Genomic DNA, 25,128 nt, shown 5'->3' with positions numbered 1-25,128 from the left:
GCAGAGATTTCTGCCCCACTATGCATCTCCATAGGAGGTTTCTAACAGAACTTATCCAAGATACTATGTACAAAACACACACACATTCACTCACACACACACACAGAGTAGAACTCCAAACACCATGGACATATCTTGTAATAATTTGTTATTACATTGTTATTATTACAGCAGGCTGTAGGGGGCGCCAGGTAGCCTAACAGTTAAGAGTGTTGGGCCAGTAACTGAAAGGTCACTGGTTTGAAACCCTGAGCCGACTAGATGAAAAATCTGACAACGTGCCCTTGAGCAAGGCACTTAACCCTAATTTCTCCTGTAAGTCGCTCTGGATAAGAGCGTCTGCTAAATTACTTTTAACATTTGTGTTGTAAGAGAAAGGAGAAAGAAAAAGTAGTCGAAGCAGGTGATCACTGAAATGTTTATTAATGGCTGTCAACAGAGACAGAGATACACGCAGAAATCGAATAAGAGAATTCACTCATACTGTACATCCCACCCAAAGTCAGGGAGATTTCAATGAAAACGCATACATCCATATTTTACTGACATAAAGCTACAAAACAAACGAACCTGGATATGAGTGTCTGCTAAATTACTCAAATGTAAAACGTAAATGACATTAAGACAAAGAAACAGCAGAAAAAATAGAGGCTTCCAGTTGACAGAGACAGAAATATGTAAGAAATTACAGAGAACAAAGTGAAGAGGACTATGGTCACTGATGGTGCTAGGAAATTCAACAAAAACAATCAAATAAACTCACTATTCTCTTTTCTGGTCATACAAAAACCTCAAAGCCAAACTTCGTAACTATCAGTCCATCTCAAACATTACTAAAGACAACCTCCACTTCTACAGTAAATACCTCACATTGGTATACATTTTACAACATTTGGAAAACCGATTTCTCTTACAGGCCTACACTTGTAATAGCCCAAATATACGTTGCCCTTAACCACAGATCTAGGATCAGATTACCCAACCTCCAACCATAACCATTATGAGGATTAGAACAATATCTGACCCTAGACCTGTGTTTAGGAGCACCTTCTACATCCTCATAGCCTACTCTATTGCCTAGTAACAGATCTGGAAGTAATGGCTTGGTGATTTGAGGGGGCTTTTGTAATTGAACGTGTCCAGAGGAGAATACGTATTTTGATTGGTGCTTTTCTGCAGGGGGAGGGTGAAGGCAGGGGGTGTTTTGCGTGTCTTGGGCTTGGTCCGGTCGGAGGTCAGGGGTACTCCTTTGGTCTGAGGGGGGGTGCTGGTTCTGGTTGGTCTGGAGTTGGGGACCGTGGGGGCTGATTTGGCCACTTCAGAAGACCCAGTCCTTTTTGTTTGGGGGCTCAGATAGATCTGCATAGTCACTAAGTGAAGAGGTGAAATGAGGGGTTGAGGGTGAAAGTAGGGAATGAAGTGAGGTATGTTAGTGTGAGCAGATGGTGAGGGGTTGAAGTGTTGGGGTGTGAGGGAGCAGGTGGTGAGGGGTTGAAGTGTTGGGGTGTGAGGAGGTGGTGGGGGGTTGAGGTGGTGAAGTGTTGAGGTGGTGAGGGGTTGAAGTGTTGAAGTGTTGAGGTGCGAGGAGGTGGTGAGGGGTTGAAGTGTTGAGGTGTGAGGAGGTGGACAGGGGTTGTAGTGTTGGGGTGTGAGGAGGTGGTTGGGTTGAAGTGTTGGGGTGTGAGGAGGTGGACAGGGGTTGTAGTGTTGGGGTGTGAGGAGGTGGTCGGGTTGAAGTATTGGGGTGTGAGGAGGTTGTGAGGGGTGGAAGCATTGAGGTGGTGAGAGGTTGAAGTGTTGGGGTGCGAGGAGGTGGTGGGGGTTGAAGTGTTGAGGTGGTGAAGTGTTGAAGTGTTGAGGGGTTGAAGTGTTGAGGGGTTGAAGTGTTGAGGTGCGAGGAGGTGGTGAGGGGTTGAATTGAGGTGGTGAAGTGTTGAGGGGTTGAAGTGTTGAGGTGGTGAGGGGTTGAGGTGGTGAGGGATTGAAGTGTTGGGGTGCGAGGAGGTGGTGAGGGGTTGAAGTGTTGAGGTGGTGAAGTGGTGAAGGGTTGAGGTGTGAGGAGGTGGTGAGGGGTTGAAGTGTTGAGGTGGTGAGGGGTTGAAGTGTTGAGGTGGTGAGGTGGTGAAGTGTTGAGGTGGTGAGGGGTTGAAGTGTTGAGGTGGTGAGGGGTTGAAGTGTTGAGGTGGTGAGGGGTTGAAGTGTTGAGGTGGTGAGGGGTTGAGGTGTGAGGAGGTGGTGAGGGGTTGAGGTGGTGAGGGGTTGAAGTGTTGAGGTGGTGAGGGGTTGAAGTGTTGAGGTGGTGAAGGTTGAAGTGGTGAGGGGTTGAGGTGTGAGGAGGTGGTGAGGGGTTGAGGTGGTGAGGTGGTGAAGTGTTGAAGTGTGAGGAGGTGGTGAGGGGTTGAGGGGTGAAGTGTTGAAGTGGTGAGGGGTTGAAGTGTTGAGGTGATGAGGGGTTGAGGTGTGAGGAGGTGGTGAGGGGTTGAGGTGGTGAGGGGTTGAGGTGGTGAGGGGTTGAAGTGTTGAGGGTTGAAGTGTTGAGGTGGTGAAGTGTTGAAGTAGTGAGGGGTTGAGGTGTGAGGAGGTGGTGAGGGGTTGAGGTGGTGAGGGGTTGAGGTGGTGAGGGGTTGAAGTGTTGAGGGGTTGAGGTGTGAGGAGGTGGTGAGGGGTTGAAGTGGTGAGGGGTTGAAGTGTTGAAGTGGTGAGGGGTTGAGGTGTGAGGAGGTGGTGAGGGGTTGAAGTGTTGAGGTGGTGAGGGGTTGAAGTGTTGAGGTGGTGAAGGTTGAAGTGGTGAGGGGTTGAGGTGGTGAGGGGTTGAAGTGTTGAGGTGGTGAGGGTTGAAGTGTTGAGGTGGTGAAGTGTTGAAGTAGTGAGGGGTTGAGGTGTGAGGAGGTGGTGAGGGGTTGAGGTGGTGAGGTGGTGTAGTGTTGAAGTGTGAGGAGGTGGTGAAGTGTTGAAGTGGTGAGGGGTTGAAGTGTTGAGGTGGTGAGGGGTTGAGGTGTGAGGAGGTGGTGAGGGGTTGAGGTGGTGAGGGGTTGAAGTGTTGAGGGGTTGAAGTGTTGAGGGGTTGAGGTGTGAGGAGGTGGTGAGGGATTGAAGTGGTGAGGGGTTGAAGTGTTGAAGTGGGAGGGAAAGGTGTGGATGTGTCGTGGAGAGGGAATGGGAAGGGAAGAGAAGTCATGATGATACATGGTGAGAAAATGAGAGACAAGGATAAAACAAGTGTTCAAATACAGTGCTTACTTGTACTTTAGAAACCAGAAGATGTATATGCCACAGATTAGATTTGAGCTTTTAGTAGATATTATTCCATAAACTTGACAAACTTGACAGACGTTGTCTCTTCTGAGATAGATAATGCATGGGATCAGTAACAGGCGGTGGAGAATACAGTCATAGTATGTAGAACTCAGTGGAGGCTGCTGAGGGAGGACGGCTTAAAGTAATGGCTGGAATGAAGTCAATGGAACGGTATCAACAACATGGAAACCAGTTGTTTGATACCATTTCATTGGCTCCATTCCAGCCATTACTAGGAGAGCTAGACTAAGACATATCCAGTTGAGGTTAAGAATGTTATTCCAGGAGGTTGGACTGAGGTCTACCTTTACAGTGTGTCACACGCCTCGACCCTGTAGACAACAAACACAGAACAGAGAGAGCAGGTCACTATGTGGGAGTTATAGTAGCCACTCTAACCATTTGTCAGTGGTGTAAATTACTTAAGTAAAAATACTTTCAAGTACTACTTAAGTCGTTTTTGGGGGTATCTGTACTTTACTATTTATATATTTTTGTCAACTTTTACTTCACTACATTCCTAAAGAAAATAATGTAGTTTTTCTCCATACATTTTCCCTGACACACAAAAGTACTCATTACATTTTCAATGCTTAGCAGGGCAGGAAAATGGTCCAATTCATGCACTTATCAAGAGAACATCCCTGGTCATTCGTAAATAAAAAAACAAGAAAATTGTGCTGTCTGGTTTTCTTAGTATAAGGAATTTGAAATAATTTTTACTTTTAATACTTAAGTATATATTAGCATACATTTAGTATATGTATACATTTACGTTTGATACTTAATTATATTTAAAACCAAATACTTTTACTCAAGTAATATTTTACTGGGTGACTTTCACTTTTACTTAGTAATTACTTAGTCATTTTCTATGAAGTTATCTTTACTTTTACTCAAGTATGTACTTTTTCCACCACTGGCATTTATCAATGGTATGTTACAGTAGGATCAATCTAACCAACAGCTTGTTTTCCATTTCATTAACCTTAAATAAAGGTTAAATCCCCCCAAAAAATCATTCAACCTGGCCATTACTCTACCCAAGACCTGTTGTCCATCTTAGTGCTGCTCCCTGCTAGTGGGAAGAGCACACTACAGTAGACATTAAATAATGATCTTACCTACACTGGCTGTAGGCTCCTTGGTTTTGCTGCAAGAAGAGAGTGAGAAAGGAGAAGTTAGGCCCCATCCCACAAGCATGGAAATTATTCTCAATCTCACGTCTATTCTCAATCTCCCGCTCGTCTATAACAAGGATGGACAACTCCAGTCCACGAGGGCCACAGTCCTGATGCTTTTAGTTTTTACACCAGGTTACCCAGACACAGATATAAACCAGTGTCTGATTGACGAACAAGGATGAAAACCAGCAGACCTTCAAGGACCAGAGTTGTGACTCCTGCTGTAGGGATGTATTTGAAACTACGAAAGAGCCTTATCGACTCAGTACAGAACAGTTCTAGCCACGGGAAGATGTTTGGGCATGGGGCTGCTGCTAATGCAGGACTTATAAAGGCCCAGTGCACTACTGTTGTGAGAAATCCCAACAAAAATGTCTTGTGATTTGTTTCAGGGCATGCTACAGCCCTCTCATCACCCTTACTTTCCGTGGCTATGTTCAGAACACATTTAAACACCCCTTCTCTTTTACTGACACTGACGTCTAGGTTCCTGTGCAGTATCTGCCTACTAACCTACCTATCGGCTTTCTTACTGCCGGGGGCCGCTGTAGAGCCTGAGGGGCCAGGTCGGGGGCCGGGCCGAGCTGTCTTAGAGGTACAGTCCTTCAAACTGCCTGCTGAACTCTTCACACCACTGAGGGAGAAAGGGGGAGGGGGGAGAAAAAAGAGAGAGGTGGGGGAGAGAGACGTTAGAGAGAGTGGAACAACAGCAAGTGTATGATTCATTTGTTGAAATGTATCTAGCTAGAGTTACTGTAGAGGTTTAGTAATCATACTGTACCTCTCTGTGTTTGCAGGTGACTGTTAGTGATTGTGTACTGTACCTCTTGGCTGATGCTCCTGGTAAGGGGCTGTAGTTCCGTGCGGTGGAGGTAGAGGGCATTGTAGAGCTTGTGGAGCTTTTCTTCAGAGAGGCAAGGTTGTTCATTGATGGTCTGGACGGCAGGGCCAGAGACACAGGCCTAGCTGCTGGTGCATAGGGGAAATGTGGGTGAGGAGGGTGTGTTTGTGTATGTAGCATTGCCTCAGAGCCATAGAAAACATACTATACACATTTCTGAGTACCTCCAAGACATAGGATACTGATGTACTAATGATTTTGTTACTTTAGACAGAAACAAAAGTAGGGTGGTTGGTTGTGAAGGATGGGTGGGTGTAATCAACGACTGTCTATCAATCCAAAGGTTGTGTGTTGGGGACAACTGTAGCATTTTAGCTTACCCTAATTCGAAACCAAACCCAATTCACTTAACCTTTCACGTAAATTCACCTAACCTTTGTCTTATTTTTTTTTTAATTAACCGTTATTTAACTAGGCCAGTCAGTTAAGAACAAATTCTTATTTTCAATGACGGCCTAGGAACAGTGGGTTAACTGCCTTGTTCAGGGGCAGAACGACAGATTTTTACCTTGTCAGCTCGGGGATTCGATCTAATTCTCCCCATAATTCTCCTTTGATGTTATGACGCAACAAGCAACTTGGTCTCAGAGAAAGACGCATAATACTATACATCCTCCAAGATCTATGTAAGTTACATCATCCAATTCGTGCTATTGTACGACTGGGTAAGAAGCATGATACTGTACTTCCTCTAATTCATATGATATTGTGTGACCCCTATTCCATTCATAATGTAACCTAACAATGTAACATACAGTATCATACTATTTATTTATTTATTTTTCCCCCTTTATTTAACCAGGCTAGTTGAGAACAAGTTCTCATTTACAACTGCGACCTGGCCAAGATAAAGCAAAGCAGTGCGACACATAAAACAGAGTTACACATGGAATAAACAAACATACAGTCAATAATACAGTAGAAAAAAATCTATATACAGTGTGTGCAAATGAGTTAGGATAAGGGAGGTAAGACAATAAATAGGCCATGGTGGCGAAGTAATTACAATATAGCAATTAAACACTGGAATGGTAGATGTGCAGAAGATGAATGTGCAAGTAGAGATACTGGGGTGCAAAGGAGAAAGATAAATAAATACAGTATGGGGATGAGGTAGTTGGATGGGTTGTTTACAGATGGGCTATGTACAGGTGCAGTGATCTATGAGCTGCTCTGACAGCTGGTGCTTAAAGCTAGTGAGGGAGATATGAGTCTCCAGCTTCAGTGATTTTTGCAGTTAATTCCAGTCATTGGCAGCAGAGGACTGGAAGGAAAGGCAGCCAAAGGAAGAATTGGCTTTGGGGGTGACCAGTGAAATATACCTGCTGGAGCGCGTGCTACGGGTGGGTGCTGCTATGGTGACCAGTGAGCTGAGATAAGGCGGGGCTTTACCTAGCAGAGACTTGTAGATGACCTGGAGCCAGTGGGTTTGGCGACGAGTATTAAGCGAGGGCCAGCCAACGAGAGCATACAGGTCGCAGTGGTGGGTAGTGTATGGGGCTTTGGTGACGAAACGGATGGCACTGTGATAGACTGCATCCAGTTTGTTGAGTAGAGTGTTGGAGGCTATTTTGTAAATGACATTGCCGAAGTCGAGGATCGGTAGGATGGTCAGTTTAAAGAGGGTATGTTTGGCAGCATGAGTGAAGGATGCTTTGTTGCGAAATAGAAAGCCGATTCTAGGTTTAATTTTGGATTGGAGATGCTTAATGTGAGTCTGGAAGGAGAGTTTACAGTCTAACCAGACACCTAGGTATTTGTAGTTGTCCACATAGTCTAAGTCAGAACCGTCCAGAGAAGTGATACTGGACGGGCAGGCAGGTGCGGGCAGCGATTGGTTGAAGAGCATGCATTTAGTTTTACTTGCATTTAAGAGCAGTTGGAGGCCACGGAAGGAGAGTTGTATGGCATTGAAGCTCGTCTGGAGGTTAGTTAACACAGTGTCCAAAGAAGGGCCAGAAGTATACAGAATGGTGTACAGAGAAGAGAGTCTGCCCGAGATTTGAACCCTGTGGCACCCCCATTGAGACTATATGGAGTGTCACAGAGTTACGTACAGAATAATACGAAGATTCTCTGGTCTGATGAAACCAAGATTGAACTCTTTGGCCTGAATGCCAAGCGTCACATCTGGAGGAAAACTGGCACCATCCCTACGGTGAAGCATAGTGGTGGCAGCATCATGCTGTGGGGATGTTTTTCAGTGGCAGGGACTGGGAGACTAGTCAGGATCGAGGGAAAGATGAACTGAGCAAAGTACAGAGAGATCCTTGATGAAAACCTGCTCTAGAGCTCTCAGGACCTCAGACTGGGGCGAAGGACAACAACCCTAAGCACACAGCCAAAACAACACAGGAGTGGCTTCGGGACAAGTCTCTGAATGTCCTTGAGTGGCCCAGCCAGAGCCCGGACTTGAACCCGATCAATCATCTCTGGAGAGACCTGAAAATTGCTGTGCAGAGACGCTCCTCATCTAACCTGACAGAGCTTGAGAGGATCTGCAGAGAAGAATGGGAGAAACTCCCCAAATACAGGCTTGTCAAGCTTGTAGTGTCATACCCAAGAAGACTCAAGGCTGTAATCGCTGCGAAAGGTGGTTCAACAAAGTACTGAGTAAAGGGTCTGAATACTTATGTAAATGTGATATGTTTTTTATTTTAAATAAATGAGCAAAAATGTCTAAAAACCAGTTTTTGCTTTGTCATAATGGGGTATTGTGTGTAGATTGTTGAGGAAAAAAACAATTTGATGCATTTTAGAATAAGGCTGTAGCCTAACAAAATGTGGAAAAAGTCAAGGGGTCTGAATAATTTCCGAAGGCACTGTATATACTGAACAAAAATATAAACGCAACATGTAAAGTGTTGGTCCCATGTTTCATGAGCTGAAAAAAAAATGCACAAAAAGCTTATTTCCCCAAATTTGGTGCAGAAATTTGGTTACATCCCTGTTAGTGAGTATTTCTCCTTTGCCAAGATAATCCATCCACCTAACAGGTGTGGCATATCAAGAAGCTGATTAAACAGCATGATCATTACACAGGTGCACCTTGTGCTGTGGACAATAAAAGGCCACTCTAAAATGTGCAGTTTTGTCACACAACACAATGCCACAGATGTCTCAAGTTGAGGGAGCGTGCAACTGGCTTGCTGACTGCAGGAAGGTCCACCAGAGCTGTTGCCAGATAATTTTATGTTAATTTCTCTACTATAAGCCACCTCCAACGTTGTTTTAAAGAATTTGGCAGTATGCTCAACCATGTAGCATTTACAAAAATATAAACAAAACATTCAACAATTCAAACAATTTTACCGAGTTACAGTTCATATAAGGAAATCAGTCAATTGAAATAAATTCATTAGGCCCTAGTCTATGGATTTGACATGACCGGGCAGGGGCCATCCATTGGGGAGCAAGGCCCAACCAATCAGAATTTGTTTTTCCCCACAATATGGCTTTATTACAGACAGAAATACTCCTCAGTTTCATCAGCTGTCTGGGTGGCTGGTCTCAGACGATTGTAAATAAGAATAGAATATCTTTCTAAACACTTCTACATTAATGTGGATGCTAACATGATTATGGCTAATCATGAATTAATCATAAATAATGATAAGTGAGAAAGTTACAGAGCGTCAAAGATCATACTCCCAAGACATGCTAACCTCCTCTGTTATTGGTAATGGTGAAATGTTAGCATGTCTTGGGGGTATGATCTTTGACCCTCTAACTTTCTCACTCATCCTTATTCCCGATTCATTAAGGATGACCTGTAATCATGGTAGCATCTACATTAATTTAGATGTCTTCAGAAACATATTCTATTCTTATTTATAGTAAAAGTGACTCCAAAATGAGACAATACATGATTTACTAATTGGGCACAAAATAATCTGAAACACAACCAAAACAAACTGCAAATACATTCAACAAGTTTGTAGAGTCACAAGCATGATGTAGTCATTGCTTGCTAGGAATATGGGACCAAATAGAAAACGTTTGACTACTTTATTCATAAAGAATCCTTAGGGGTGTCAATCATTTTGACTCCTACCATTTTGAGAAGAAAAAAAAGGATTACTAGTTAAACATAATCTCTTTCTCTGAGCAATTGTATTAGTATAAAATAATATAATTTCCCAAATTCTTTTTGCATACAATATAGCTCATTATTTGAATTGTTTATTTTATACAGTCATTATTGCTCATCTTTATCAAGATGTCAATCATTTCGGACCCCACTATGTGTGTGTACCTTTCTCAGCAGGTCCTTTCTTGGCGTTGGTGGCCTGGTGTTCCTCTGAGATGTTGAGTCTCTTGAGGATGTCTGCCAGGGCCATCTTCAGAAGCTGGATCTCATCATCCTGCATCTGCATCCGCTGCTCCAGGTATGTCAGGCGGTCTGCTACATCTATCCCGCTCGCTGCAGAGCTGCGGTCATCTGGGGAGCACAACCACACACAGAGTTAGCCCACTGAGCTAAAGCCACTGCTTCAGGTACGTCAGATGGTCCACTATATCCATCCCGCATGCCACCAAGCTACGGTAACATAGACAGCTAAAGCCATTTGTACCCAACCAGCGCCACGAACACTGTCTTAGCCCAGTGAGCTAAAGCCACTGCCCATTGGGCAATTCAAGACCATGTTAGCACACACACACACACACACACACACAGAGTTACTGATGCTTCCAGGTGATTGATATAGACTCATCAAACAGACTCTGAATAGAGTCACAGATTCATTAAAATAGACTGAACAGAGTCACAGACTCATACAGACTGAATATTCACACAGATTCATCAAACAGACTTACCAGTCCCAGACTCAAACAGAATTTTTCACATATCACAGACACCTTACACAGTAACATAAATACTGTAGACATAAAAGCTGAAACAAACAAAAGCACGTGCACTATAATTCACACATAACAAACACCACACACACATGCCACAGACACACATCATTCGGATAAAAACCAAGAGACAATATTCTATAAATTACATCAATAGGAAGAACACTCCTAATAAATTGCATAATTTTGTATATATATACTGCTCAAAAAAATAAAGGGAACACTTAAACAACACATCCTAGATCTGAATGAAAGAAATAATCTTATTAAATACTTTTTTCTTTACATAGTTGAATGTGCTGACAACAAAATCACACAAAAATAATCAATGGAAATCCAATTTATCAACCCATGGAGGTCTGGATTTGGAGTCACACTCAAAATTAAAGTGGAAAACCACACTACAGGCTATCCAACTTTGATGTAATGTCCTTATAACAAGTCAAAATGAGGCTCAGTAGTGTGTGTGGCCTCCACGTGCCTGTATGACCTCCCTACAACGCCTGGGCATGCTCCTGATGAGGTGGAGGATGGTCTCCTGAGGGATCTCCTCCCAGACCTGGACTAAAGCATCCGCCAACTCCTGGACAGTCTGTGGTGCAACGCGGCGTTGGTGGATGGATCGAGACATGATGTCCCAGATGTGCTCAATTGGATTCAGGTCTGGGGAACGGGCGGGCCAGTCCATAGCATCAATGCCTTCCTCTTGCAGGAACTGCTGACACACTCCAACCACATGAGGTCTAGCATTGTCTTGCATTAGGAGAAACCCAGGGCCAACCACACCAGCATATGGTCTAACAAGGGGTCTGAGGATCTCATCTCGGTACCTAATGGCAGTCAGGCTACCTCTGGCGAGCACATGGAGGGCTGTGCGGCCCCCCAAAGAAATGCCACCCCACACCATGACTGACCCACCGCCAAACCGGTCATGCTGGAGGATGTTGCAGGCAGCAGAACGTTCTCCACGGCGTCTCCAGACTCTGTCACATCTGTCACGTGCTCAGTGTGAACCTGCTTTCATCTGTGAAGAGCACAGGGCGCCAGTGGCGAATTTGCCAATCTTGGTGTTCTCTGGCAAATGCCAAGCGTCCTGCACGGTGTTGGGCTGTAAGCACAACCCCCACCTGTGGACGTCGGGCCCTCATACCACCCTCATGGAGTCTGTTTCTGACCGTTTGAGCAGACACATGCACATTTGTGGCCTGCTGGAGGTCATTTTGCAGGGCTCTGGCAGTGCTCCTTCTGCTCCTCCTTGCACAAAGGCGGAGGTAGCGGTCCTGCTGCTGGGTTGTTGCCCTCCTATGGCCTCCTCCACGTCTCCTGATGTACTGGCCTGTCTCCTGGTAGCGCCTCCATGCTCTGGACACTACGCTGACAGACACAGCAAACCTTCTTGCCACAGCTCGCATTGATGTGCCATCCTGGATGAGCTGCACTACCTGAGCCACTTGTGTGGGTTGTAGACTCCGTCTCATGCTACCACTAGAGTGAAAGCACCGCCAGCATTCAAAAGTGACCAAAACATCAGCCAGGAAGCATAGGAACTGAGAAGTTGTCTGTGGTCCCCACCTGCCGAACCACTCCTTTATTGGGGGTGTCTTGCTAATTACCTATAATTTCCACCTGTTGTCTATTCCATTTGCACAACAGCATGTGAAATTTATTGTCAATCAGTGTTGCTTCCTAAGTGGACAGTTTGATTTCACAGAAGTGTGATTGACTTGGAGTTACATTGTGTTGTTTAAGTGTTCCCTTTATTTTTTTGAGCAGTATATATATATATATATATATATATATATATATATATATATATATATATATATATAAAATGTTTACTAAACCATATGAAAGTACGACCACAGAGATCAAATTAAATACATCTGCTACTACAAAGACCAAGACAATAGGTGCCATCTGTGTCCTATTAGTAGACTGTAATCCCTATGAGAGTGATGCTAGGAAGTGACTGGTGGAATGGTAAACAAAAAGAACAGAAGCTGTTGTATACCTTTGGAAACCCTGTGCAGTGAGGAGTTGTCATAAAGATTCCTCATACTGGGTAACCCTTCCTCCACTCCAGAACTCCTCCTATCTTCCACTGTCTGACAGACAATATCTTCCTCCATCCTAGTGATTGCCAGCTCTCTCTCTCTCTTTGTGTTCCACTGGCTGGTGTTCTCATCTCCACTGTTCCATCCTCTGTTCCAGTTCTGTCACACAGTAGAACGCGCACGGAGCTCTTCTCCCTTCCTCTCCGCTCTAACCAGCCTCACACCAAGATCACAATATGTATATCACAACAACTGTTCTCTCCTCTCTTCCTGTCCTGTTTTCCTCTGTAACAGCATCAAATCCAGGTCACAAAGACTGAGTCCATGGTGAGATTATGAAACATTATTAAGGGTTTTTTCTCTCGGTCTCTCCTTTATCACGCTCCCTCTCTCTCTGGGTGGTGTCTGCCGTTGTGGGGCATGGTGATGTTTACAACATTGCTTCAAGCCTTGATCTGAGATAGCGTGTGCATGTGTGTGTGTGTAGGGGTGTGTGCATGTGTGTGTGTGTGTAGGGGTGTGTGCGTGTGTAGGGGTGTGTGTGTGTGTGTGTTATACAATAGCACAATGATAATCCCTCAGACTGAGCCTCTTTGGCACGAGCAACCCCACCCCCACCCTGATTAACCTTCTGTCAGACTGACAGACAGAAAGAGGAAGAGATAGAGGGAGAGGTGGACAGAAAGATAGAGAGCTGATAAAGAGGGAAATAGAAAGGGAGGGAGAGAGAAGTGGACAGAAAGAGAGAGAGAGAGATAGAAAGGAAGAGAGGAAGAGGCGGACAGAAAGAGAGAGAGGAGAGGAAGAGAGAGGGAGAGGGGGACAGAAAGAGAGAGAGAAAATAATACAGATGGAGAGAGAAAGATGACAGAGAGAGAGAGTTAGACACAAATAGAGATGTAAAGTAAGAACACACAGAGAGAGAGAGACAGGTTGCATGGCCTTGTATTGTTCTCCTGTAAGAAGCTTGTCCAGCTCATTGATCATCCGCTCTTCAGTCTTTTATTTACAATAGTACAGGCCACTCTGACTGATGGAGGCTGAACGTGACACACAACACATGCTAATACACCAGCAGTGACTGACAAACCATGCCAAGTGTCAACACATCTCATTTATTTAGGAGAGTGAATATGTGAGGATATACCATAGCACTTAGCGAATACAGGTTATTTTAGGCATAGTCAAGCCATATATGCAGATAAGCGTAGTCTTCTATATTTGGCATTGTGACCCGGTGTACTCTCTGACTTAGTGTTTCTCTTCCTGTTTTTGGCTGTGACATCAGGCCTGTGCCACCTCCAGAAACCTAATGTGGGATTGGGATTAGAATAGCCTGTAATCCCAGCCCTGGAAAAGGGAATTAGTAGCACCCAGCTCAAATCTCTATTGCTGCACTAACTCAGCTATACAAACCACAAACCCAGCCTTCACACACATACGCACAGCCTACACACACACACACACACAGCCTACACACACACACACTTCACACACACACACAGCCTTCACACACACACACACACACACACACACACACACACACACACACACACACACACACACACACACACACACACACACACACACACACACACACACACACACACACACACACACACACAGCCTACACACACACACACACGCTCAAGCTAACAGGAATATGTAATAGAATCCCACTACACAACATAGAAACAACCCTAAAACAAACATTTAGAAAACCATAGGCCTATAGAGATGATGTTGATGTAGAGGGCAGTCATTTGGTATTCTCCTTTCCAAGATGGTGTGCTTTGAGAATGGCAGAATGAACATGTCTATTCATATCCCAAATTCACCACCCTCTTTGCATACCCACACAAACCCTCTGACAGACACCAATACCCCCCCATCACACAATCAGGCCCCAAATTACTAGAAGTAAAGTAAAACTTTGTAGTGATAGGAATTGCCCCCCCCAAATAATGTATGTTCAGAGGAATCTTCGTTACTTTACCTATATGAATTGTACCCCACCCCGCCATCCCCCACACATACAGTACCGGTCATGAAGTCTGTGTCTGGAGCCAGCAGGGAGTCATGGTGGTAGGTCTCCCGAAGAGAGGGCCTCCTCAGTCCCGTCTCCTCCATCCCCAACCCCTGGTCCACCAACTCCTCCATGGGACTGTCCTCCATCGACGTCCCAGACGCCATGCCTACCCACCTCTGTGTGTGCGAGTGTGTGAGGGTGTGATCCTACAAAAGGGTTGCATACACTCCTCCTCTTCCACTGAGCTCAGTCAATCACCTTCCCTTATCCGCTTCCCTCCCTCCCTCCCTCTTTCATCCCTGGTTCCAGAGCCAGAGGAGTGTAGATGGAGCCTAGAGGGAGATGGGTGGGAAGATGATGTCATTAAGGAGAGATTAAAATGCCCTGGTAAGCCATCTCAAGCCCTCAGCCAAGAACGACAGCATAGTGGAGTGATGGAAGAAGAGGGGGAGGAAGGTAGAGGAGTGGAGTGCAGGAAGGGAGAGAGGGGAGAGAGGTGAGAGGGCACTTGGTCTCAAACAGGTTAACTTCAGCTTCCACCAGAGATGCAGGCAGGGGTTGCTATGACTACCTGGGTTTGTGTAACAACGCTCTCAGAGCCAAAGTGAGAATAGTTAAACACACAATTCATATTCCTCAACAAAGATGTATTGGTCTTGTACTGATACCGAACTGCTGATGTTTTCAAAAGATGTATCCATCCACCCACACTAAAGCAAAGTGCTTGCATCAGACTGCCAGCTGGTCAGGCTGCTGCATCGTAGGCCTAGTAGAGCTGATGAGCTACAGAAGATTAGGAGGGAAACTTTAATTCATTAATTAAAGGCATCACAGGGACAATAAGCTGACCATGTTAACTATAATTATGGGGAAGGCAGCTCCGGATAAAAGTTACCCACTGATCTACGATCAGCTCTAACCCTCCCCAATCCTATCCTTAATCATCAGGGTGGAAACACTCAAACATACCTTATCAGTGTCTAGGGGTAAGTATATCCTACTGTGCAGTAAAGGAAGAGTTGAACAACAGATGAAAGGGCATTAGGGCACAGCAAGGGCCTCACCAATAAGACCTAGAGTAAGCTTCTTCCTTTGTCTATTTTGCACTTTACTAGATTGGTATTCCAGCAGATGGTCTGCCATCCCAGTGTGCTGCACTGCACAGTATCAGTGTTTGTCCTGCCCACTGCTGATGTAGCGTAGTTAGTTCCAGATAGTATTGCACACACACACGTAGTGGCATCACCTTCCTTCCATAAGACCTGTGATACCGCCGGTACCGGTCACCCTCATAACTGCGTAACTGTCCCCCATAGAAGCCACCCAGCCTTTCCTTTTCTAATAGCAGGCCTACAGTACTGATGGGAGAGGATTGTGGGTGCTGGAGGCCTACAGTACTGATGGGAGTGGATTGTGGGTGCTCGCAGCCTGCAGTACTGATGGGAGTGGATTGTGGGTGCTCGCAGCTTGCAGTAGTGATGGGAGTGGATTGTGGGTGCTCGCAGCTTGCAGTAGTGATGGGAGTGGATTGTGGGTGCTTGCAGCCTGCAGTACTGATGGGAGTGGATTGTGGGTGCTCGCAGCTTGCAGTAGTGATGGGAGTGGATTGTGGGTGCTGGAGGCCTACAGTACTGATGGGAGTGGATTGTGGGTGCTGGAGGCCTACAGTACTGATGGGAGTGGATTGTGGGTGCTCGCAGCTTGCAGTAGTGATGGGAGTGGATTGTGGGTGCTCGCAGCCTGCAGTAGTGATGGGAGTGGATTGTGGGTGCTCGCAGCCTGCAGTAGTGATGGGAGTGGATTGTGGGTGCTTGCAGCCTACAGTACTGATGGGAGTGGATTGTGGGTGCTCGCGGCCCTACAGTACTGATGGGAGTGTATTGTTGGTGCTGGAGGCCTACAGTAGTGATGGGAGTGTATTGTGGGTGCTGGAGGCCTACAGAACTGATGGGAGTGGATTGTGGGTGCTGGAGGCCTACAGTACTGTTGGGAGTGGATTGTGGGTGCTGGAGGCCTACAGTACTGATGGGAGTGGATTGTGGGTGCTGGAGGCCTACAGTACTGATGGGAGTGGATTGTGGGTGCTGGAGGCCTACAGTACTGTTGGGAGTGGATTGTGGGTGCTGGAGGCCTACAGTACTGATGGGAGTGGATTGTGGGTGCTGGAGGCCTACAGTACTGATGGGAGTGGATTGTGGGTGCTGGAGGCCTACAGTACTGATGGGAGTGGATTGTGGGTGCTGGAGGCCTACAGTACTGATGGGAGTGGATTGTGGGTGCTCGCGGCCTACAGTACTGATGGGAGTGAGGATTGCTGGTGTCTTATGCCAAGACTGATGGCTTGATGGGAATGGGTTTAAAGGTTTCAATAAAGGTTTATGAGCTGGGTGCTACTCAGAAACAGACTGGCCATAGGGCAGTTCAGGCAAATGCCCACTGGGCTGGTCCACCTTGAGGCCAGTGGGCTGAGCTCATGGGAGAAAAACATTTTGGTTGAAAAGAAAAAAGGCAGAAATGACGTGTGCCCATGGGCCTGTTAAGAAATATTATAATGATTTTGGAGCAGAATGATCATAATTTAGATAATTGGTTGCTGTCCCATTTCATAAACACTGGCCCAGAAAAAAAAAATGGGCCAATGTTTCAGAAATGCCCGGGCCGATTTCTGGCCTGCTGGCGCTGTTGAGTTGTCAGATCCTCCACTGTAGTGTTCAGTGATCCCGCTCTGTACTGTCTGTGTGTCTAAGTCCGTGGGATGGACATCAGTAGCTATGCTGTGCTAGTGTCTGGCCACATAGAGCACTGCGCATTCCTAATGCCCTGAGCCGGATTAAGCATTGTACAAAGATGGGCCGAGGGAAATATGTCTCTGAAGAGGAGGCCAAAGTCTGTGTCCTGAACCTGTAGTATATCTACTGACACCTTGTGGTCGTTGGTTGCAACTTACATACCAGTATACCTTCGAAAGCCACGATGACACACACACACACACACACACACACACACACACACACACACACACACACACACACACACACACACACACACACACACACACACACACACACACACACACACACACACACACACGGCCATCTGATTGTTAGTTTTGCATTCAACTTTCAAAGCAACATATGGCAGAATCACAATAAAGAACACGCGAAAGATTTTTTCACAAAGGACTTAAACTTTATAAATAGTCTTTCAATGGAACATTAAATCAGCAGGGATTCTAGAATTCTTACCAAAAACCCAAGAGATTTTCAGAGAGCATGACAAAGTGACAGTTATCTGATACACACATCCTTTATCTACTCCAAAAATATCTAGACTTTTAGATCCCTCATTGTTAAATATATCAAAATATATGCTGACACTTAGCAGTAATACAGAAGACCACAAAAAGCAGAGTTTCAGGCATTGGTCAGGTGATTAGTTTAGATTGGTGCAGAGATAAAAACACTTCCTGGGTAAGTGAGAAGTGGAATGGTGGAGATCAGAGGTCAGGAACATTTGACCCATGTTACCATGGAAACCATACGTACACATGACATATCATGACCATGTCCCAATAGCCCAAACATAATATACCATCTCCTTTCCTCACTTCTCTTGCCATAGGACTTTAAATGTTTGACAGTTAAATATCACACAACACCTATACTATATCATTTCCCCATCCTCTGTGACATACATGAAAGGAGATGAGGAAAGTAAATGTTAAAGAGCTATGGGACATAGCCAGGGTGTTCTATTCTGAAGTTGTCAGTGGGACACCCAATTTCTGTTCATGTAGTGCCCTCTACGGGCTCAATACTGTAAATACACGTCTGGGAGTAAAGCCATGGTGGGTCTGTCTGTGTGCTGATGGTGCAGAACAGCTGATCAGGTCAAGTCTGTATCTTCAACTCTCTCATATGAATCTTCCCATGAAACAATGTGACTAAGTCAAAATCCAAAATAACAATATACGACGTCACAAAAAATATCAGCAGCAAAACCCCACTAGACAGAAAACTGCCGCAGAAAGATAAAGTTTATCGTCCTATAGCCAGGCCGTCTCAGGTGTAGAGTGACTCTGTCCTCTAATTGGATAGATCGATGAGGGGAGGGCTCAGGTGACCCCTGTTACCATGGCAACCTCCCAGACGTCAAACCCTAAAGTCAGACAAGTAGACACTTGACTCCCTAAACCACAGATGTAGGATCAGCTTAGATTCACCCTCCAACCACAGGGGGATGGGGACATATCTGACCCTGGATCAGTGGTTAGAGTGGAACTTCTACTGCCCCTAACTTTGTGTCAGAATGTGCTTTGGTCTTCTTTACCTCTGATGCCAAGTGGCACCTCTAGTTAGAAACCAGCTCTGGTGCCAGTCTGTTTCTGCTGCAGCCAACCTGGCCTTGCCATTGTCTGGCTGGGCAGTAATATAGCATTGTTACAGAAACAATCTTCTACACCGCTAGCTATATAAGTACAAACTACTACAACCTCTGTGAATCTCCATTCAATAATTTAATCTCCAAACTCATAAATTACTAATAACAAGAAACCAATCGTTTTTCATTTATTGACCACGAAAGTCTTAGCAAGAGGACTTTTTTCAATTAATTAAACACATTATCCAAATAAGTTAAATTGAAATCTTTATATATTGTATTGGTTTACTCCATTTAAATATTTATGTATTCATTTTTAAATATAATCATCAGCTACAGGTCTTGCAAAAAATACTACTACTGCACTGTGCAACTGCTGTCTACAGAGGGTCAGGGGTCACCGAGTCAGGGTTGAAATATGTACACTTAATCATTTCAGAAAACTATTTACAGTCCTCTTTTAGCTGGTATTTCTATAGTATTCAGAAAGATATTAAGTGGTAACACCACAGCAGAATACAGAGTAGGTCACATCTCAAATGGCACCTTCTGTCTTCTGCTTATTATTTCAAAGAATTCAACTCAGGTTGGTAACTACTTGGTACCAAGTTATACTTTTTCCAATGAATCCTTAAGAAACTAAAATGTAATTACTAAGTAAATATGAGTTAAATAACTGCCATTTAACCATGCAAATTCAAAGTAAATACCAGGGCCCAGATTCACAAAACCTTTTTAAAGAAGACATTTCTTCTTAACTGCCACTTTTTCCTGAACTATAGACTTAAGAAGAAAGTTAAGACAAGTTGCTATTCCTCAAAAAGGTTCTTGGAAATTTTTCTCCTTAAGTAAAGTTAAGAAGAAATTAGATTCTTAAATAAAGTTATTGGAAATGTTAATTCCAAGATAGCTAAACCGTTGTCTTAAACTCAGGGCAGTGAGAGAAGAAGCTCATGAAAGCAATTGAACATGTTTAATTCTCTCACAAACTTAATCTGAAAGTTTCAGTATTGATTATTTTAAACACAAAAACATGTTTTAGAACAGTAATCTCAGGAATAAATATGCTAACATGATTGGCATATGAGCTAGATAGCTAGTTAAAACAGTTGCCTTTCAACAAACATTTTAAGATGATTTGTAAGAAGATATTTGAGAAGTTTGTAAGAAAATCATTAAATCTTAAGATATTGTTGAGGAATTGCACTTATGACAATCTTATGAAGTGTTTTGTCAATCTGGGCCCAAGTGAATACTGGACTGTAAAATAAAGTGTAATCAACATCTTTTAGGTAGGGACCTCAGATCTTGCACCAACCCTTATAGTCAGAAATTAACCAAAACGTAACCTAACCCTTCCCATTTCTCGTCTTCCAGGTTTTTGGTCAAATCTCAATTTATGACTTGTGATTCAAATTCAAAACTAAGCTAAAATAAAATGAAAAAGTTTTACTTCCTCGATTTACACATACATTTGTCAAAAATAGTCCCTCTGAAAAATATATTGCATATGCCATCTTAAGAAATTGACATAATAAAATATTTTTTATAAGGAAAAATTGTAAAGTAGGAGAATATATATTATTTTTTTCAAAGAATCTGGGCACCACTAGCAACAAAATACCTATTGATAATATTTAAATTTAAACCTTTATATGATTTATCCGATACAAGCTTTGTTTAGTCGCTATTTTGGGGTATGATTCAAACTGTTAGAATGGAAAATGTTTCAGATGGCTATTGGGTATTATTCAAAACTTTGCAGATTAGGCACAAAGTCCAGCAATAGAACATTTGCACAGTAAGAAAGCAATCCAAGGTAGTGTTTTAAGAAGTACTAACTCAGTCAGACACTGCCGCTTGTCTAGGACTACACGTGACGGACAGACACTTCTGCAGAAGGTTACAAGGCAATGTTGAATGATTGTGGTTAAAAACCAACACATCTCAATAACGCATATCAAAAGGACATTTTTCAGAGATTCCAAGCCAAACCTCTGGAACATCACATTACGTCATTCCGCACAGCGAGTTACACCAAGATGCCAACTCACCTGAACCCCCCCTGGACAGCGTGGATGAATAACAATAATACCAGTGTGGATCCACAATCTACAGGAATGATTTTTCATTGGACATATTTCATTATATGATATGACAGGTTGGTTAGCAGGTAACACATAAACCAGAGGTGGCTATCACTCCTCCTGGAGATCTACTGAATATGCAGGTTTTTGCTCCAGCCCTGCTCCAACTAACACACCTGATTTTACTAATCAGCTGTTAGGGCAGGGCTGGAGCAAAAGCCTGCATACACAGTAGCTCGCTAAGAGTAAGGTCGTCCACCCCTGAAGTAACACATAGATAGTATGCTGGCGGATCTCTCTAATAGTAAAACACATAAAGTAGTTATGCATTGATAAAAGTTGCCATGACACAGCCTTAGTTTCCATTCTCTACTAAGCGCACAGACAGTGATAATACACAGTATTGTCCCCAGTTATAATATAACATATTAGTAGCTTAACATAAATCAGAACACAATCATAGACGTTGTAATTAAGTAATGGATTAGTGCAATCTAACAAGGGAGGGAGGAGACGAGAGGAGGGAAGAGGACAAGAGAAGAAGGAGAGGAGTGGGGGTGCTCTGCTTCGTGACATCCTTTGGTTTATCTTGGAGAGGGCGGAGCTTCGAAGGATGGAAAGGGATGGGGGATAGAAGTAGAATGAGTAGAATGGACAAAGATCCACAACATGTGGACCAGCAGCCATATTGGATATACCATGATGTGATGTCGAATAAAACGCTTATCACTCGGAATCTCTGAGGAAACCAAGCCTTTCTCAGTGTTCTACTCAAACAACAAAAATGGCAAAGTGTTGACCGTGGTGAAATCTATGTGGATTTTGTCTGTGGTTTAGTACTTTTTCCATTCTACTCATCCAATTTCTAATTGGGTGGGATTAGCTGCCTAAAGCTCTACCTGCAAGTCATAAGGCAAGTCATGGGAACAACAGGGTCGCGTTCAGGAGAGTGCAACATTACAGAAAGTTAAGATAGACATGTATAGTAAGCAATGGTCTCTGCAATACGTTACATTTCCATTTGAACGTTCTGGAATGTTTCAGCCTTCTGAACACTCCAAAGGAGGTGGGCACTGACATCAACAACCCTCCTTCTGATAGGCCAACGCAGAGCATGGGAGAGGTTAGCCCTCCACAGTAAGGGGGCTCTCCATTGGACCGTTGGACAAAAGCATGACAACAGTCCTGTTCTTAGGAACAGAAAAAGGGGGTCAGGGGGGGATTCCATCTCACATGACCCTATTCTTCATATAGTGCCCTGTCTTTGACCAAAGCCCTATACAGCAGGGGTTCTCAGTTACATTCAGCCGAGGACAATTTGTTCTTGAGCGGATGGTCGGGGAGCCGGAAGATGGTTCCAAATTATTTGGACCCTGCAAACTGATCACAAGAATCCCAAACAGATATAGTATTTCACAAAAACATAATTTCAAACCTTGATTACACTGGGAAATGATCATCTCCATTTATGCGTGGGAATACTTGAGGACAGATTTCCTAAATTAAAATCACTTTGAGCTGATTTCAGTTTTTTATGTCCCACAACAACCATTATTTAAAAATAAATAAATATAAATAATTTTGTTCAGAAAACTTGGGGGGCTGCTTATTGGGGAGCCCTGCTATACAGTAACATTTATCTGCTAAGTAATGCACTTTATGAGGAATAGGGTATGATTAGAGACTCAGCCAGCGCTGAGGGTACTTCAGAATAGTGTGTCGTGTTCTGTTCGGACAATGCAGGAGGGGAAGGTGAGACTTCCACTTCCTTTGTGAACCTGCACCTGTGGTTTCACTGTAGCCAACAGACTGAACACACACGTGGTCAGTCTGAACACACACACACACACACACACACACACACACACACACACACACACACACACACACACACACACACACACACACACACACACACACACACACACACACACACACACACACACACACACACACGCCAGGGACATAAAACCTCATTGTGTGTGTGTTCAAGCTGCAAGTGCCCTCTCGATCACAGCTGCCTCAGAGATGAACACAAATGAAGAAGAACGTTGTCATCACATCAGGCTCTAACATCAACGTCATGACGAGCCCTGTATGGCTCTGGTTGAGCAGTTCTTCCTCTTGTTAGGTCACCAACATGGCCGTCCATGCACATGGTGATGAGCCCTGGTATAGCAGGACATGGTTAACCAGGACAGCTAGCAGATCTCTCCCTTCTGTCCAAGCCGGTACAGTTCTAGTTCCAGTTGAGGGGGTCAAAACATCACCTCCCTAGTAACAGTTGTAAAAGGGGGTAAGGTACTTCAGTACCCACTCCTTCAATGCCATTCTGGGGATTCAGATATCAGTGGTTCCCCTCCAATACTTGATCCTTCAACAGCCCTCCCTCCAGTTCAGGGGACCCCCAAAACCCTTCCGGGGTTCCCCCTCTCATCCTTCAGCCCCATGTGTAGGAGTGCGTGTGCTCCACTATGGGTGGCTCTGTCTGCCTGTCCTCTGCTGTCCCCTACTGCAGGTTCTTCAGGATGCGTCCATAGCGGAAGTCGTAGACGTGGCGGCAGAGGTACACCAGTTCAGGGTCTATGTCGGCGGGCACCTGGCGGTGGTCTGGGGGGTCGAAGTCTGAGGGGCAGGGGACCACTCTGGCAGCACCAGGGGGCACGCCCTCTGCACGCCGCTTCACCAAGGCACAAAATCTATAGATGGAAAATCAAAGTGAGTTTTGAATGCAGTCGCGCCTTTTCTTCTCCCTACTTTACTTTCCTACCTCCAGTCAAGTGAACTTGCTCCAGTAAAGTCTCTCCTTAAGAGTGCTTCTAGTGTCAGTGATACTACCCACTAAAGAATGCCTTGACGATGAAAAGGTGTCAATTCAGAGGAATCTTACCCTCTGCACTGCGCTAAAGCAAACAGCAAGGACTTTCACCTACAGTTGAAGTCGGAAGTTTACATACACCTTAGCCAAATACATTTAAACTCAGTTCCTCACAATTCCAGACATTTAATCCGAGTAAAAATTCCCTGTTTTAGGTCAGTGAGGATCACCACTTTATTTTAAGAATGTGAAATGTCAGAATAATAGCAAAGAGAAGGATTTATTTCAGCTTTAATTTCTTTCATCACATTCCCAGTGGGTCAGAAGTTTACATACACTCAATTAGTATTTGGTAGCATTGCCTTTAAATTGCTTAACTTGGGTCAAACGTTTCAGGTAGCCTTCCACAAGCTTCCCACAATAAGTTAGGTGAATTTTGGCCCATTCCTCCTGACAGAGCTGGTGTAACTGAGTCAGGTTTGTAGGCCTCTTTGCTCGCACACGCTTTTTCAGTTCTGCCCATAAATCTTCTACAGGTTTGAGGTCAGGGCTTTGTGAAGGCCACTCCAATACATTTATTTTGTTGTCCTTAAGCCATTTTGCAACAACTTTGGAAGTATGCTTGGGGTCATTGTCCATTTGTAGACGAATTTGCGACCAAGCTTTAACTTCCTGACTGATGTCTTGAGATGTTGCTTCAATATATCCACATAATTTTCTTTCCTCTTGATGCCATCTATTTTGTGAAGTGCACCAGTCCCTCCTGCAGCAAAGCACCCCCCACCACATGATGCTGCCACCCCCGTGCTTCACGGTTGGGATGGTGTTCTTCGGCTTGCAAGCATTCCCTGTTCTCCTCCAAACATAACGATGGTCATTATGTCCAAACAGTTCTATTTTTGTTTCATCAGAACAGAGGACATTTCTCCTAAAAGTATGATCTTTGTCCCCATGCGCAGTTGCAAACCGTAGTCTGGCTTTTTTATGGCGGTGTTGGAGCAGTGGCTTCTTCCTTACTGAGCGGCCTTTCAGGTTATGTCGATAGAGGACTCGTTTTACTGTAGATATCGATACTTTTGTACCGGTTTCCTCCAGCATCTTCACAAGGTCCTTTGCTGTTGCTCTGGGATTGATTTGCACTTTTCGCACCAAAGTGCGTTCATCTCTAGGAGACGGAACGCGTCTACTTCCTGAGCGGTATGACAACTGTGTGGTCCCATGGTGTTTATACATGTGTATTATTGTTTGTACAGATGAACGCGGTACGTTTGGAAATTGCTCCCAAGGATGAACCAGACTTGTGGAGGTCTACAATTTCTTTTCTGAGGTCTTGGCTGATTTCTTTTGGTTTTCCCATGATGTCAAGCAAAGAGGCACTGAGTGTGAAGGTAGGCCTTGAAATACATCCACAGATACACCTCCAATTGAATCAAATGATGTCAATTAGCCTATCTGAAGCTTCTAAAGCCATGACATAATTTTCTGGAATTTTCCAAGCTGTTTAAAGGCACAGTCAAC

The 25,128-nt window shown here is 44.3% G+C and overlaps 2 protein-coding genes across 5 annotated transcripts in view; both read right to left on the bottom strand.

Moving 5' to 3' along the window:
- Positions 1–400: 400 nt before the first annotated feature.
- Positions 401–14,540, bottom strand: LOC106608073 (uncharacterized). 3 transcript variants are annotated; one of them, XM_014205753.3, is made up of 7 exons: positions 14,339–14,540; positions 9,638–9,823; positions 5,306–5,450; positions 4,999–5,115; positions 4,422–4,450; positions 3,603–3,629; positions 401–1,370 (listed from the first exon to the last, which is right to left on the bottom strand). In XM_014205753.3, exons 1-7 carry the CDS (start codon positions 14,487–14,489, stop codon positions 1,078–1,080), a joined length of 948 nt encoding a protein of 315 aa, XP_014061228.1. In that variant the 5' UTR covers positions 14,490–14,540; the 3' UTR covers positions 401–1,077. The 3 variants fall into 3 exon arrangements, with proteins under 3 accessions (XP_014061228.1, XP_014061229.1, XP_014061230.1); XM_014205754.3 differs by having other exon boundaries at positions 5,306–5,447; positions 14,339–14,538; XM_014205755.3 differs by lacking the exon at positions 14,339–14,540 and adding an exon at positions 12,254–12,750.
- Positions 14,541–18,826: 4,286 nt separating this feature from the next.
- LOC106608075 (bromo adjacent homology domain-containing 1 protein) overlaps positions 18,827–25,128 on the bottom strand; it is a 41,619-nt gene continuing 35,317 nt past the window's right edge. For both annotated transcript variants that reach the window (XM_014205756.3, XM_014205757.3), the window contains exon 7: positions 18,827–23,491. In XM_014205756.3, the coding sequence (XP_014061231.1) occupies positions 23,302–23,491 (190 nt within the window). In that variant the 3' untranslated portion in view covers positions 18,827–23,301. The remainder of the gene's footprint in view (positions 23,492–25,128) is intronic.

This window comes from Salmo salar, chromosome 06, assembly GCF_965601325.2.
Source record: "Salmo salar chromosome 06, fSalSal1, whole genome shotgun sequence".
NCBI classification, from domain to species: Eukaryota; Metazoa; Chordata; class Actinopteri; order Salmoniformes; family Salmonidae; genus Salmo; species Salmo salar.
Note: the sequence above shows the minus strand (reverse complement) of the source record. Positions and strands in the feature narration are given on the sequence as shown.